A 15,168-nucleotide genomic window follows, 5' to 3' on the forward strand; every position below is an offset into this window, starting at 1 on the left:
CCAATCCAAACATTCATAAAATTCTTTTTCATAAAAAGAGATTCATAAAATTTGCAAAAAATTATTGTTTCTGGGTGAAATGGGTTTTTAAAACAGGGGTCTTGCTTATTTAAGAAGTTACTCAATTGTTTCAGATCACATGATTAGACACATGATTAATAATTAATTCATAGTGAAGTACATAGAAGTCAGACATTCAAATGTTTGGGGTTAAGCCTTATGAGCTTGAAATGTTCTACTACTACTACTACTACTACTACTAATAATAATAATAATAATAATAATACCACCACCATTAATACTACTACTACTAACAATAATACCACCACTACTACTACTACTACTACAAATAATAATAATAATAATAATAATAATAATAATAATAATAATAATAATAATAATAATAATAATAATAATAAATAATTGGCCCAATCACTATTGTATTATTGTCTCTTTATAATCAAATGCTTCAGATTTATTCTTACATTTGCAAATTCCACATCATAAAGTCATTATCCTGGAGAGATGTCAGAGCAAATTGCTAATATTACATGGTTTGGTCTAATGATTGTTGTCACTTGGTGAAAAAGTGCTCTGGAAAAAATGTTTGTGAGTTAAAGCACACTTTATGTTCACATATATATATATATCTCTCTATATATATTACATATATATGTCCTAACTATGATACTACATGCATGTAGATCGTTTCCACAGTCACTTATCGGAGCCGCTTTTTTTCTATGGCTTTATTTTAAATGGTGCGTTGATGGAGAGACTTTAATTCTGAAAAGTTCCCTGTATTCAGAGTCAAGGTATGCGCATGCTTAAGTAGATTTTCAAAGCAGACCGTTCAGTTTGTTACACTCGCTCGTGTGCCGTTCATGCCTCTGTGGAATAGAGAGAGAGAAAAACCCCGCTCAGCTGTCTGAGTACTGTTTAATCCTGTAGTTATGCCTGAGGTCTGAATAGTGATGTGCAGAATTTGGGTATGAAATCCTCACTGCACGGGAATATCTCAAGTCTGAATACAGCCCGTAGTGCACTATTTAGATTTATTTATTCATTTGCTATAACACTATTGTTATACTTTATGAAGTGGGCAGATATAGTGAATATGTAGGCATTTGGGGTTTGCTCTGTGGATTTAAGAGGAAATGAAATGAAAGAAATCATTCTTGCATAATGAGAAGCTAAAGATAGTGAAATTTCATGCCACTGAATCCAGGTAAATTTCACAGACAACAAAACATTACACTACATGAATAAATATAAATTCGAATTTTAAAGGAATTTGATAGCCTTCTTATCTCTATCTACGTGCTCGATTTGTCGAGAGTGTTTATTGTAAACAGCACAAGACGAATAAAATGGAATTGAACAAGCCTGAAAAAAACTGTGTTTGTATCATTGCACCATCTACCGTGTTCAACAAAGTCACACCTTTCATGCCTCACGTCCTTTCCCCTTCAGTGAATTGGCTTTTCCACCAGGTGAATTTGATTGGTGTTTGCTCTGACTGCTGTTTTAGCTGGGAAAGCAGAAAAGTGGCATTTTCAGCTGTCTCCTGTATCACTGTAGCAAGAGGTCAAAAATGGTAAATGTGATGGTTAAACAGCACATTATAGAAGAGTGAGCCTAGAGGAAACACACTTGGACAATGCCAAGGGAGAAAAAATAACTAAACAAAGTCATTGGGAGGAACCGGCTCTGAATCCTACTGGACAGAGGCTCCGCTTCAGAACCCTGGCAAAGACCTCTCCTAAAAAAACTAAGAGTTGTGATTCCCTATAATTGGAACAAACCCTATAGACCCCTGTTTATTTTTATTTTATTTTATTTTTTTTTAAAATACGGACCACCATCCCAGCTTGCCAGTTCAAATGTATTTCCCCAGATCTCCATGCAACATTCAACCCCAGCTTCGTCCAGTGCCTTCAACATTTCCAGCAGAATCTCACCCACCCTTGCAGACTTGCTACATGAAGGGACCTCATGCCCTGTGATGGATTGGACATCATTACACCACTACATCATTGTAGTGCCGTATCGTTGTCGCCATCTATTCACCTTGACTGTGACACTGGAAGTGTGAAGTGTTCCTTGTGCTCCATAGACGTAGTAGATAAGTAGCTAATAGGTCCAGTTGAGAGTAGAGGAGTGAATTCATATACATGGTATATATATATTTACATTCACGGTGTAATCCTTCATGGCCTTGAGCTGAACCACTACCATGGAATTATTGGTCTATCTCCCAGGCTCAACTTTATATGCTGAGAAATGCTTCTTCTTTCTAATTAAAATGATATTTTGGTATAATATTTTCACTAAAACACTTCATGACATTTGAATTGGAACGCATAAGGTCCCATAAAATATTGACACAAGCTGATAAGTAGTAGTAGATAATGTTATTTTTACGTTAAACAAACTAGCCATGATTCCAGTTAATGAATCAGCGTTACAGTAGACACAGTCATAGAAATAATTTTTCATTGTTGTGTGTTTTTTTGTTGTTTAGCCCCACCTGTTTCCGTATCTCGGCCTCTTCATAAGGGATATCGGCTGCTTCACATTCAGATCATTTCAATTTGTTAAGCTGCGCTCTCACACACAGAATATTTCACCTCCACATCCAACACCGACGTTGCGTTTGTTCCAGATGGAGGTCTCCAGGATGCGGTCCGCCTGGGCGGCTCTCTGCACCGCCGTGCTAGTGATGTCAGGTAAGATATCCTGTTAGGGTGAAGCGCATGCTGTCGCCTGTGGTAATTGTTACTCTATGTTGTTTTTTGTGTGTAGTTTTGAGTAATATGAGATGGTTCAATACGTCCCGAATGCTCAAACAGCTGGGAATCATGTTATCGTACATTCAATACAGAGTCTCTAATAATAGGAACGTAAAACAAATGATGACTTCATGAATTAAGTTTTCCTCAATTGAAACATTAGATATTTTAATGATCAGTTCTTTTGTTTTTATTTTACATACAGTGGGAAAAATTCTTCTACGTTGCATTCTTTTCTAATTTAAAACATTTATTTATTTATTTATTTTTAGAAATAGTACACAATCTTCAATGCCGAATATTCAAACTATTAACCTTTCTGTGGACACAGACTTTTGGAGCCTATTGTATATCTGTAGGTGTGTTTGTTGAGTTTAATAAAATGCGAATGGAGATTGAAATCACTTTTGTGGTACAGTATCATGTTTTTAAACCATTTACACATGCACATTCCAGTGTTTTGTTAAAATGATGCGGTATCGGCACCATTCGCATTTATTTGATAGAGCCATTTATGATGTTGGTCATAGTCACTCAGTATTTGTGACCTACCTATGAAAACCAACCTGATCTCATGATTCCTTGGAATCACAGACGAAGTTCAGTATCAGAAACTAGACGGTAGCAGGTGTAGGTGATCTGGTTTAAACAAAATTATTATCAGAATAAATAGTAAAGTCATATTTAAGTAAAAGAGAAGGTTATTCCTGTCAGATCATTCTATCAGCACATTATATAACAGGCAATAAAATTCTTTTCCCCCACTGCAGGCTCTGCTGAAGGTGCTAGTTTGGTGACGTTAAAAGCGGCGAACACAGAACCATCATACTCTTATGACTTAACCATGGACGTCACCAACCGCATCTACAGTGATTCTCTCCTCAACCCTAACTCTCACGACTATAATATGATGTTTGGGGAAGTTAGCAGTGCGGTGAGTGATTTACCTCACAGCAAAAATTTATAATTTTATCTATTATGAGATTTTCAAAGTCTAAATATCAACTATAAGGCATGCACGTCGTACTGCCGGTCTTTATTATATTCTGATGTCTCGTGTGCTAATTACATTCACCAAATCTTTTCTGGCGTTTTTCCATTTTGCATGTTCTGAAATTCTAAATTCATGACTGAGTTCAGATCTGTCCATCGGTGAGAGATCGAAATGAAAGAAATCAGTGAAGAAAATCCAAATATGGACCTTTATTTTGAGACAACTTCCAAAGTTTTCCACCAGTGAGATAGTGTGAGAATTCAAAATAAAGAGGCTAGAAATGTCCGCCAGGTCATTGAGATATACCTGGTTGCTGTAAATCAAAATGGAACAATCTGCCTTGCCTTAGTGTTATACTGTAGGAGAAGAAAGCTTGAAGAATCTCTCAATGTGACCTTGTTCTTTCTTTCCCAGCTCTACTCTGTCTACGGCTGCCCCACTTGCGACACACGCACATTTTATCAAGGTGTAACAGCCATGACCTTCAGGTATGACCTTAAATAACAGTTTACTTCCTCATCTAGCAACAGGCTCTATTCTATAAGTACACAGACCTGAACAGTTTATTTCACTCTGACCAGATTAAACTGTTACTGAAAGTGAGAAAGAGTGTAAATTTCCCAACAAACATGAACATCTCCAACATTGAAACAGCCCTAGAGTGGTGTCTGAGTTGCACTTAGCTTGTATCGACACATATTGGCCAGCTCATTCATGACTGGAAAGAGACCACCCCTGAGCAGATCAGATTTTCGTGGTGGTTCTTTCTTTCCGTTACGAGTGTATCGGGTGTAGCTGTACTGGTGTGTTTAAAACACCTCAGTGTCATTTCTGGCTTGAGAAACAGTCCAACAACCAAAAATATTCCGCTTATAGTGGAACTGTGGTCAGAACACGACACCGACGAAAGGTAGACGAGGATTTACACACATCGTGCAGTGAAAAAGATGTGCATTAGTAATTGTACACCTAAGGTAGTGTAGTAAAGTGTGCCTCATACATTCACACTGCCATGCCTTAAAAATACCTCTGTACCTGCATATGGGTACAGTGTCAATTACATTTTAAAAATATTTCATTGTGTATATCACAGGTATTAAACACCTAACCTCTTGATCCTCCTTGCAGCCGTAAAGTTCATCTGCAACATTAAATATCACTGGAGTTATTTATTATCTCTCTGGCTCCATGTCTAGTGACAAGGCTGGATCTGTGGTTGTTCAGGCCACCATCATGTTCTACTCAGACCAAACCAATGCCATGGTGATCAAGTACCTATTTCTGCAGGCCGTCAATAGCAGAAATGAAATAAAAGGCCTGAGAATCAACCCTGGATTCACACAGGGTAAGAATAAATACTGACTTATTTAAAGTGCAAATAATACAGTAAATAAGCATAATGAAAAATACTAACTGTCTAACTAACTATCCTCTTCTCAGTGTCTTCACAATCCACAAGCGTTTCCCATCCAACCACCACTCCAACCACCACTCCAACCACCACTCCAACCACCACTCCAACCACCACTCCAACCACTACTCGTCTAATAACATGTGACCCATATTTAAGCAATCATGATATCATTCAGATAATTATGTCATGTTTTATCACTCCAACCCCTACTCCAACCACTACTCCAACCCCTACTCCAACCACTACTCATCTAATAACATGTGACCCATATTTAAGCAATCATGATATCATTCAGATAATTATGTCATGTTTTATCACTCCAACCCCTACTCCAACCACTACTCCAACCACTACTCCAACCACTACTCCAACCACTACTCCAACTACTATTCTAACTACTCGTACCACCACTCCTACAACAACTACAACCACTACTCTAGTCTATTAAAACAGGGTGAACGCATTCCTTTAACCGATCTCCTGCCATTACTAAAACTACTTAATCAGATTGTTTAAAAAAGAAAAAGAAAAAAAGAAACAGATTGCATGTAGTTAATCATATGACATGATATTAAATTCATATTAAAACAGACGACACATGAAACCCTTGAAAGGCTCGATTAAAGTATAATATTCTATCTGTAAAGAGCAACCTTTTTTCACACCTCCTGTGTTCAAACACCATCTGAGTCACCGTCCAATGGGCAATCTGTATTTTCTCTCCCATTACCATGGTAGAAATGGGATTTAGAAATGTTCTGTTTTCTGAAGTCTATTCTTCATAGCCTACCCATTAACCTCCTACAACTACCTCACCTCTCAATCACAATACATTTACAGAGTGGGAATGAAATAGTCCCTGCCCACAAGATGTCATGTGACCACATGTCAAAAGGACAATGTTAAAATCACTTTTGTTTGTTCAGAAATGACTTAAATATCTGATAATCACCTGACATCTTAAGAGCATGTGTTTGTTACTCCTTAACAAACTTTTAACATCGATCATTGCTCTTGTATTTCTTATATGATTCAAGAACCTATGTTGTAAACCTGCCTTCACAATTTTTACACCATTCTTCCTCTATTCAGTATCTTTCTTCTTTCTTTTTTCTTTTCATTAATGTCATTTTCAGTTAATCATTAGAGGAATAGATGCAGATTTGTCTACAATGTCTCAATGCCTGTTGTAAAAAGCACAAAACTAATAAAATGGGATTATGCAAGCTTGAAATTTTCCTCCCAGGACGTGTGTGTGTGTGTGTGTTTACATAATTGTTCATCTCCAATACGTAGTTCAGTCTAAGACAAACGATGTAGTATATAAAGGGTTTACTTTACAATTCAATTCAATACAAATATGATTTAAACATTTTACACACAACAAATATTCTTACAAACCACGATACCAACATCTTAATCATTTATAAAGATCTCTGAATTAACACTTCATAGCAAACGCTGTTCTTTAAATAGAGCACATGATGTGTTTATAAAGTTGTCATCAAAGTTCAAAGTCCATCAATGATCGATTCAATTAGCATGAATCAAAATCCAATCCAAACACAGAGCACTTAAAGCAAAATCTAATCCAAGCAAATAACTGTTCAAGCAAAATCCAATACAAACACAGAGCAAGTTAAAGCAAAATCTAATCCAAGCAAATAACTGTTCAAGCAAAATCCAATCCAAACACAGAGCAAGTTAAAGCAAAATCTAATCCAAGCAAATAACTGTTCAAGCAAAATCCAATCCAAACAGAGAGCAAGTTAAAGCAAAATCTAATCCAAGCAAATAACTGTTCAAGCAAAATCCAATCCAAACATTCATAAAATTCTTTTTCATAAAAAGAGATTCATAAAATTCGCAAAAAATTATTGTTTCTGGGTGAAATGGGTTTTTAAAACAGGGGTCTTGCTTATTTAAGAAGTTACTCAATTGTTTCAGATCACATGATTAGACACATGATTAATAATTAATTCATAGTGAAGTACATAGAAGTCAGACATTCAAATGTTTGGGGTTAAGCCTTATGAGCTTGAAATGTTCTACTACTACTACTACTACTACTACTACTACTACTGCTAATAATAATAATAATAATACCACCACCATTAATACTACTACTACTACTAATAATACCACCACTACTACTACTACTACTAATACCACTACTACTAGTACTAATAATAATAATACCACCACCATTAATACCACTACTACTACTACTACTACTACTACTACTACTACTACTACAAATAATAATAATAATAATAATAATAATAATAATAATAATAATAATAATAATAATAAATAATTGGCCCAATCACTATTGTATTATTGTCTCTTTATAATCAAATGCTTCAGATTTATTCTTACATTTGCAAATTCCACATCATAAAGTCTTTATCCTGGAGAGATGTCAGAGCAAATTACTAATATTACATGGTTTGGTCTAATCACTGTTGTCACTTGGTGAAAAAGTGCTCTGGAAAAAAATGTTTGTGAGTTAAAGCACACTTTATGTTCACATATATATATATATATATATATATATATATATATATATATATATATATATATATATATATATATATATATATATAACATATATATGTCCTAACTATGATACTACATGCATGTACATCGTTTCCACAGTCACTTATCGGAGCCGCTTTTTTTCTATGGCTTTATTTTAAATGGTGCGTTGATGGAGAGACTTTAATTCTGAAAAGTTCCCTGTATTCAGAGTCAAGGTATGCGCATGCTTAAGTAGATTTTCAAAGCAGACCGTTCAGTTTGTTACACTCGCTCGTGTGCCGTTCATGCCTCTGTGGACTAGAGAGAGAGAAAAACCCCGCTCAGCTGTCTGAGTACTGTTTAATCCTGTAGTTATGTCTGAGGTCTGAATAGTGATGTGCAGAATTTGGGTATGAAATCCTCACTGCACGGGAATATCTCAAGTCTGAATACAGCCCGTAGTGCACTATTTAGATTTATTTATTCATTTGCTATAACACTATTGTTATACTTTATGAAGTGGGCAGATATAGTGAATATGTAGGCATTTGGGGTTTGCTCTGTGGATTTAAGAGGAAATGAAATGAAAGAAATCATTCTTGCATAATGAGAAGCTAAAGATAGTGAAATTTCATGCCACTGAATCCAGGTAAATTTCACAGACAACAAAACATTACACTACATGAATAAATATAAATTCGAATTTTAAAGGAATTTGATAGCCTTCTTATCTCTATCTACGTGCTCGATTTGTCGAGAGTGTTTATTGTAAACAGCACAAGACGAATAAAATGGAATTGAACAAGCCTGAAAAAAACTGTGTTTGTATCATTGCACCATCTACAGTGTTCAACAAAGTCACACCTTTCATGCCTCACGTCCTTTCCCCTTCAGTGAATTGGCTTTTCCACCAGGTGAATTTGATTGGTGTTTGCTCTGACTGCTGTTTTAGCTGGGAAAGCAGAAAAGTGGCATTTTCAGCTGTCTCCTGTATCACTGTAGCAAGAGGTCAAAAATAGTAAATGTGATGGTTAAACAGCACATTATAGAAGAGTGAGCCTAGAGGAAACACACTTGGACAATGCCAAGGGAGAAAAAATAACTAAACAAAGTCATTGGGAGGAACCGGCTCTGAATCCTACTGGACAGAGGCTCCGCTTCAGAACCCTGGCAAAGACCTCTCCTAAAAAAACTAAGAGTTGTGATTCCCTATAATTGGAACAAACCCTATAGACCCCTGTTTATTTTTATTTTATTTTATTATTTTTTTAAAATGCGGACCACCATCCCAGCTTGCCAGTTCAAATGTATTTCCCCAGATCTCCATGCAACATTCAACCCCAGCTTCGTCCAGTGCCTTCAGCATTTCCAGCAGAATCTCACCCACCCTTGCAGACTTGCTACATGAAGGGACCTCATGCCCTGTGATGGATTGGACATCATTACGGCACTACATCATTGTAGTGCCGTATCGTTGTCGCCATCTATTCACCTTGACTGTGACACTGGAAGTGTGAAGTGCTCCTTGTGCTCCATAGACGTAGTAGATAAGTAGCTAATAGGTCCAGTTGAGAGTAGAGGAGTGAATTCATATACATGGTATATATATATTTACATTCACGGTGTAATCCTTCATAGCCTTGAGCTGAACCACTACCATGGAATTATTGGTCTATCTCCCAGGCTCAACTTTATATGCTGAGAAATGCTTCTTCTTTCTAATTAAAATGATATTTTGGTATAATATTTTCACTAAAACACTTCATGACATTTGAATTGGAACGCATAAGGTCCCATAAAATATTGACAAAAGCTGATAAGTAGTAGTAGATAATGTTATTTTTACGTTAAACAAACTAGCCATGATTCCAGTTAATGAATCAGCGTTACAGTAGACACAGTCATAGAAATAATTTTTCATTGTTGTGTGTTTTTTTGTTGTTTAGCCCCACCTGTTTCCGTATCTCGGCCTCTTCATAAGGGATATCGGCTGCTTCACATTCAGATCATTTCAATTTGTTAACTGCGCTCTCACACACAGAATATTTCACCTCCACATCCAACACCGACATTGCGTTTGTTCCAGATGGAGGTCTCCAAGATGCGGTCCGCCTGGGCGGCTCTCTGCACCGCCGTGCTAGTGATGTCAGGTAAGATATCCTGTTAGGGTGAAGCGCATGCTGTTGCCTGTGGTAATTGTTACTCTATGTTGTTTTTTGTGTGTAGTTTTGAGTAATATGAGATGGTTCAATACGTCCCGAATGCTCAAACAGCTGGGAATCATGTTATCGTTCGTGCAATACAGAGTCTCTAATAATAGGAACGTAAAACAAATAATGACTTCATGAATTAAGTTTTCCTCAACTGAAACATTAGATATTTTAATGATCAGTTCTTTTGTTTTTATTTTACATACAGTGGGAAAAATTCTTCTACGTTGCATTCTTTTCTAATTTAAAACATTTATTTATTTATTTATTTTTAGAAATAGTACACAATCTTCAATGCCGAATATTCAAACTGTTAACCTTTCTGTGGACACAGACTTTTGGAGCCTATTGTATATCTGTAGGTGTGTTTGTTGAGTTTAATAAAAGCCTGCGAATGGAGATTGAAATCACTTTTGTGGTACAGTATCATGTTTTTAAACCATTTACACATGCACATTCCAGTGTTTTGTTAAAATGATGCGGTATCGGCACCATTCGCATTTATTTGATAGAGCCATTTATGATGTTGGTCATAGTCACTCAGTATTTGTGACCTACCTATGAAAACCAACCTGATCTCATGATTCCTTGGAATCACAGACGAAGTTCAGTATCAGAAACTAGACGGTAGCAGGTGTAGGTGATCTGGTTTAAACAAAATTATTATCAGAATAAATAGTAAAGTCATATTTAAGTAAAAGAGAAGGTTATTCCTGTCAGATCATTCTATCAGCACATTATATAACAGGCAATAAAATTCTTTTCCCCCACTGCAGGCTCTGCTGAAGGTGCTAGTTTGGTGACGTTAAAAGCGGCGAACACAGAACCGTCATACTCTTATGACTTAACCATGGACGTTACCAACCGCATCTACAGTGATTCTCTCCTCAACCCTAACTCTGACGACTATAATATGATGTTTGGGGAAGTTAGCAGTGCGGTGAGTGATTTACCTCACAGCAAAAATTTATAATTTTATCTATTATGAGATTTGCAAAGTCTAAATATCAACTATAAGGCATGCACGTCGTACTGCCGGTCTTTATTATATTCTGATGTCTCGTGTGCTAATTACATTCACCAAATCTTTTCTGGCGTTTTTCCATTTTGCATGTTCTGAAATTCTAAATTCATGACTGAGTTCAGATCTGTCCATCGGTCAGAGATCGAAATGAAAGAAATCAGTGAAGAAAATCCAAATATGGACCTTTATTTTGAGACAACTTCCAAAGTTTTCCACCAGTGAGATAGTGTGAGAATTCAAAATAAAGAGGCTAGAAATGTCCGCCAGGTCATTGAGATATACCTGGTTGCTGTAAATCAAAATGGAACAATCTGCCTTGCCTTAGTGTTATACTGTATGAAAAGAAAGCTTGAAGAATCTCTCAATGTGACCTTGTTCTTTCTTTCCCAGCTCTACTCTGTCTACGGCTGCCCCACTTGCGACACACGCACATTTTATCAAGGTGTAACAGCCATGACCTTCAGGTATGACCTTAAATAACAGTTTACTTCCTCATCTAGCAACAGGCTCTATTCTATAAGTACACAGACCTGAACGGTTTATTTCACTCTGACCAGATTAAACGGTTACTGAAAGTGAGAAAGAGTGTAAATTTCCCAACAAACATGAACATCTCCAACATTGAAACAGCCCTAGAGTGGCGTCTGAGTTGCACTTAGCTTGTATCGACACATATTGGCCAGCTCATTCATGACTGGAAAGAGACCACCCCTGAGCAGATCAGATTTTCGTGGTGGTTCTTTCTTTCCGTTACGAGTGTATCGGGTGTAGCTGTACTGGTGTGTTTAAAACACCTCAGTGTCATTTCTGGCTTGAGAAACAGTCCAACAACCAAAAATATTCCGCTTATAGTGGAACTGTGGTCAGAACACGACACCGACGAAAGGTAGACGAGGATTTACACACATCGTGCAGTGAAAAAGATGTGCATTAGTAATTGTACACCTAAGGTAGTGTAGTAAAGTGTGCCTCATACATTCACACTGCCATGCCTTAAAATACCTCTGTACCTGCATATGGGTACAGTGTCAATTACATTTTAAAAATATTTCATTGTGTATATCACAGGTATTAAACACCTAACCTCTTGATCCTCCTTGCAGCCGTAAAGTTCATCTGCAACATTAAATATCACTTGAGTTATTTATTATCTCTCTGGCTCCATGTCTAGTGACAAGGCTGGATCTGTGGTTGTTCAGGCCACCATCATGTTCTACTCAGACCAAACCAATGCCATGGTGATCAAGTACCTATTTCTGCAGGCCGTCAATAGCAGAAATGAAATAAATGGCCTGAGAATCAACCCTGGATTCACACAGGGTAAGAATAAATACTGACTTATTTAAAGTGCAAATAATACAGTAAATAAGCATAATGAAAAATACTAACTGTCTAACTAACTATCCTCTTCTCAGTGTCTTCACAATCCACAAGCGTTTCCCATCCAACCACCACTCCAACCACCACTCCAACCACCACTCCAACCACTACCCCAACCACTACTCCAACCACTACTCGTCTAATAACATGTGACCCATATTTAACTAATCATGATATCATTCAGATAATTATGTCATGTTTTATCACTCCAACCCCTACTCCAACCACTACTCCAACCCCTACTCCAACCACTACTCCAACCACTACTCCAACCACTACTCCAACTACTCGTACCACCACTCCTACAACAACTACAACCACTACTCTAGTCTATTAAAACAGGGTGAACCCATTCCTTTAACCGATCTCCTGCCATTACTAAAACTACTTAATCAGATTGTTTAAAAAAGAAAAAGAAAAAAAGAAACAGATTGCATGTAGTTAATCATATGACATGATATTAAATTCATATTAAAACAGACGACACATGAAACCCTTGAAAGGCTCGATTAAAGTATAATATTCTATCTGTAAAGAGCAACCTTTTTTCACACCTCCTGTGTTCAAACACCATCTGAGTCACCGTCCAATGGGCAATCTGTATTTTCTCTCCCATTACCATGGTAGAAATGGGATTTAGAAATGTTCTGTTTTCTGAAGTCTATACTTCATAGCCTACCCATTAACCTCCTACAACTACCTCACCTCTCAATCACAATACATTTACAGAGTGGGAATGAAATAGTCCCTGCCCACAAGATGTCATGTGACCACATGTCAAAAGGACAATGTTCAAATCACTTTTGTTTGTTCAGAAATGACTTAAATATCTGATAATCACCTGACATCTTAAGAGCATGTGTTTGTTACTCCTTAACAAACTTTTAACATCGATCATTGCTCTTGTATTTCTTATATGATTCAAGAACCTATGTTGTAAACCTGCCTTCACAATTTTTACATCATTCTTCCTCTATTCAGTATCTTTCTTCTTTCTTTTTTCTTTTCATTAATGTCATTTTCAGTTAATCATTAGAGGAATAGATGCAGATTTGTCTACAATGTCTCAATGCCTGTTGTAAACAGCACAAAACTAATAAAATGGGATTATACAAGCTTGAAATTTTCCTCTCAGGACGTGTGTGTGTGTGTGTGTGTGTGTGTGTGTGTGTGTGTGTGTGTGTTTACATAATTGTTCATCTCCAATACGTTGTTCAGTCTAAGACAAACGATGTAGTATATAAAGGGTTTACTTTACAATTCAATTCAATACAAATATGATTTAAACATTTTACACACAACAAATATTCTTACAAACCACGATACCAACATCTTAATCATTTATAAAGATCTCTGAATTAACACTTCATAGCAAACGCTGTTCTTTAAATAGAGCACATGATGTGTTTATAAAGTTGTCATCAAAGTTCAAAGTCCATCAATGATCGATTCAATTAGCATGAATCAAAATCCAATCCAAACACAGAGCACTTAAAGCAAAATCTAATCCAAGCAAATAACTGTTCAAGCAAAATCCAATCCAAACATTCATAAAATTCTTTTTCATAAAAAGAGATTCATAAAATTTGCAAAAAATTATTGTTTCTGGGTGAAATGGGTTTTTAAAACAGGGGTCTTGCTTATTTAAGAAGTTACTCAATTGTTTCAGATCACATGATTAGACACATGATTAATAATTAATTCATAGTGAAGTACATAGAAGTCAGACTTTTAAATGTTTGGGGTTAAGCCTTATGAGCTTGAAATGTTCTACAGGGCTGTACAGCTATAGTACTACTACTACTACTACTACTACTAATAATAATAATAATAATAATACCACCACCATTAATACTACTACTACTACTAATAATACCACCACTACTACTACTACTACTACTACTACTACTACTACTACTACTACTACTACTACAAATAATAATAATAATAATAATAATAATAATAATAATAATAATAATAATAATACCACCACCATTAATACTACTACTACTAACAATAATACCACCACTACTACTACTACTACTACTACAAATAATAATAATAATAATAATAATAATAATAATAATAATAATAATAATAATACCACCACCATTAATACTACTACTACTAACAATAATACCACCACTACTACTACTACTACTACTACTACAAATAATAATAATAATAATAATAATAATAAATAATTGGCCCAATCACTATTGTATTATTGTCTCTTTATAATCAAATGCTTCAGATTTATTCTTACATTTGCAAATTCCACATCATAAAGTCTTTATCCTGGAGAGATGTCAGAGCAAATTACTAATATTACATGGTTTGGTCTAATGACTGTTGTCACTTGGTGAAAAAGTGCTCTGGAAAAAAATGTTTGTGAGTTAAAGCACACTTTATGTTCACATATATATATATATCTATATATATATTACATATATATGTCCTAACTATGATACTACATGCATGTACATCGTTTCCACAGTCACTTATCGGAGCCGCTTTTTTTCTATGGCTTTATTTTAAATGGTGCGTTGATGGAGAGACTTTAATTCTGAAAAGTTCCCTGTATTCAGAGTCAAGGTATGCGCATGCTTAAGTAGATTTTCAAAGCAGACCGTTCAGTTTGTTACACTCGCTCGTGTGCCGTTCATGCCTCTGTGGACTAGAGAGAGAGAAAAACCCCGCTCAGCTGTCTGAGTACTGTTTAATCCTGTAGTTATGTCTGAGGTCTGAATAGTGATGTGCAGAATTTGGGTATGAAATCCTCACTGCACGGGAATATCTCAAGTCTGAATACAGCCCGTAGTGCACTATTTAGA

The 15,168-nt window shown here is 36.1% G+C and overlaps 2 protein-coding genes across 2 annotated transcripts; both read left to right on the top strand.

Moving 5' to 3' along the window:
* The first annotated feature begins 2,465 nt into the window (after positions 1-2,465).
* LOC128634110 (G8 domain-containing protein DDB_G0286311-like) lies at positions 2,466-6,434 on the top strand. Its single transcript, XM_053684327.1, has 5 exons — positions 2,466-2,729; positions 3,563-3,726; positions 4,201-4,274; positions 4,983-5,131; positions 5,227-6,434. The coding sequence occupies exons 1-5, from the start codon at positions 2,666-2,668 to the stop codon at positions 5,646-5,648; spliced, it is 873 nt and encodes a 290-aa protein (XP_053540302.1). The 5' UTR covers positions 2,466-2,665; the 3' UTR covers positions 5,649-6,434.
* A 3,329-nt stretch (positions 6,435-9,763) lies between these two features.
* Positions 9,764-13,457, top strand: LOC128634111 (G8 domain-containing protein DDB_G0286311). The gene is made up of 5 exons (XM_053684329.1): positions 9,764-9,870; positions 10,707-10,870; positions 11,345-11,418; positions 12,126-12,274; positions 12,370-13,457. The coding sequence occupies exons 1-5, from the start codon at positions 9,807-9,809 to the stop codon at positions 12,669-12,671; spliced, it is 753 nt and encodes a 250-aa protein (XP_053540304.1). The 5' UTR covers positions 9,764-9,806; the 3' UTR covers positions 12,672-13,457.
* The last annotated feature ends 1,711 nt before the right edge of the window (positions 13,458-15,168 follow it).

Source organism: Ictalurus punctatus, chromosome 12, assembly GCF_001660625.3.
Source record: "Ictalurus punctatus breed USDA103 chromosome 12, Coco_2.0, whole genome shotgun sequence".
Taxonomy (NCBI): domain Eukaryota; kingdom Metazoa; phylum Chordata; class Actinopteri; order Siluriformes; family Ictaluridae; genus Ictalurus; species Ictalurus punctatus.

What these genes read in the sequence shown, in the direction of transcription:
- LOC128634110 (XM_053684327.1), top strand. Translation starts at nt 2,666, where the DNA reads ATGGAGGTCTCCAGGATGCGGTCCGCCTGGGCGGCTCTCTGCACCGCC. An exon ending in CGCCGTGCTAGTGATGTCAG is followed by an intron (nt 2,730 to 3,562) that starts GTAAGATATCCT and finishes CCCCCACTGCAG; the next exon opens with GCTCTGCTGAAGGTGCTAGT. An exon ending in TTGGGGAAGTTAGCAGTGCG is followed by an intron (nt 3,727 to 4,200) that starts GTGAGTGATTTA and finishes TTTCTTTCCCAG; the next exon opens with CTCTACTCTGTCTACGGCTG.
- LOC128634111 (XM_053684329.1), top strand. Translation starts at nt 9,807, where the DNA reads ATGGAGGTCTCCAAGATGCGGTCCGCCTGGGCGGCTCTCTGCACCGCC. An exon ending in CGCCGTGCTAGTGATGTCAG is followed by an intron (nt 9,871 to 10,706) that starts GTAAGATATCCT and finishes CCCCCACTGCAG; the next exon opens with GCTCTGCTGAAGGTGCTAGT. An exon ending in TTGGGGAAGTTAGCAGTGCG is followed by an intron (nt 10,871 to 11,344) that starts GTGAGTGATTTA and finishes TTTCTTTCCCAG; the next exon opens with CTCTACTCTGTCTACGGCTG.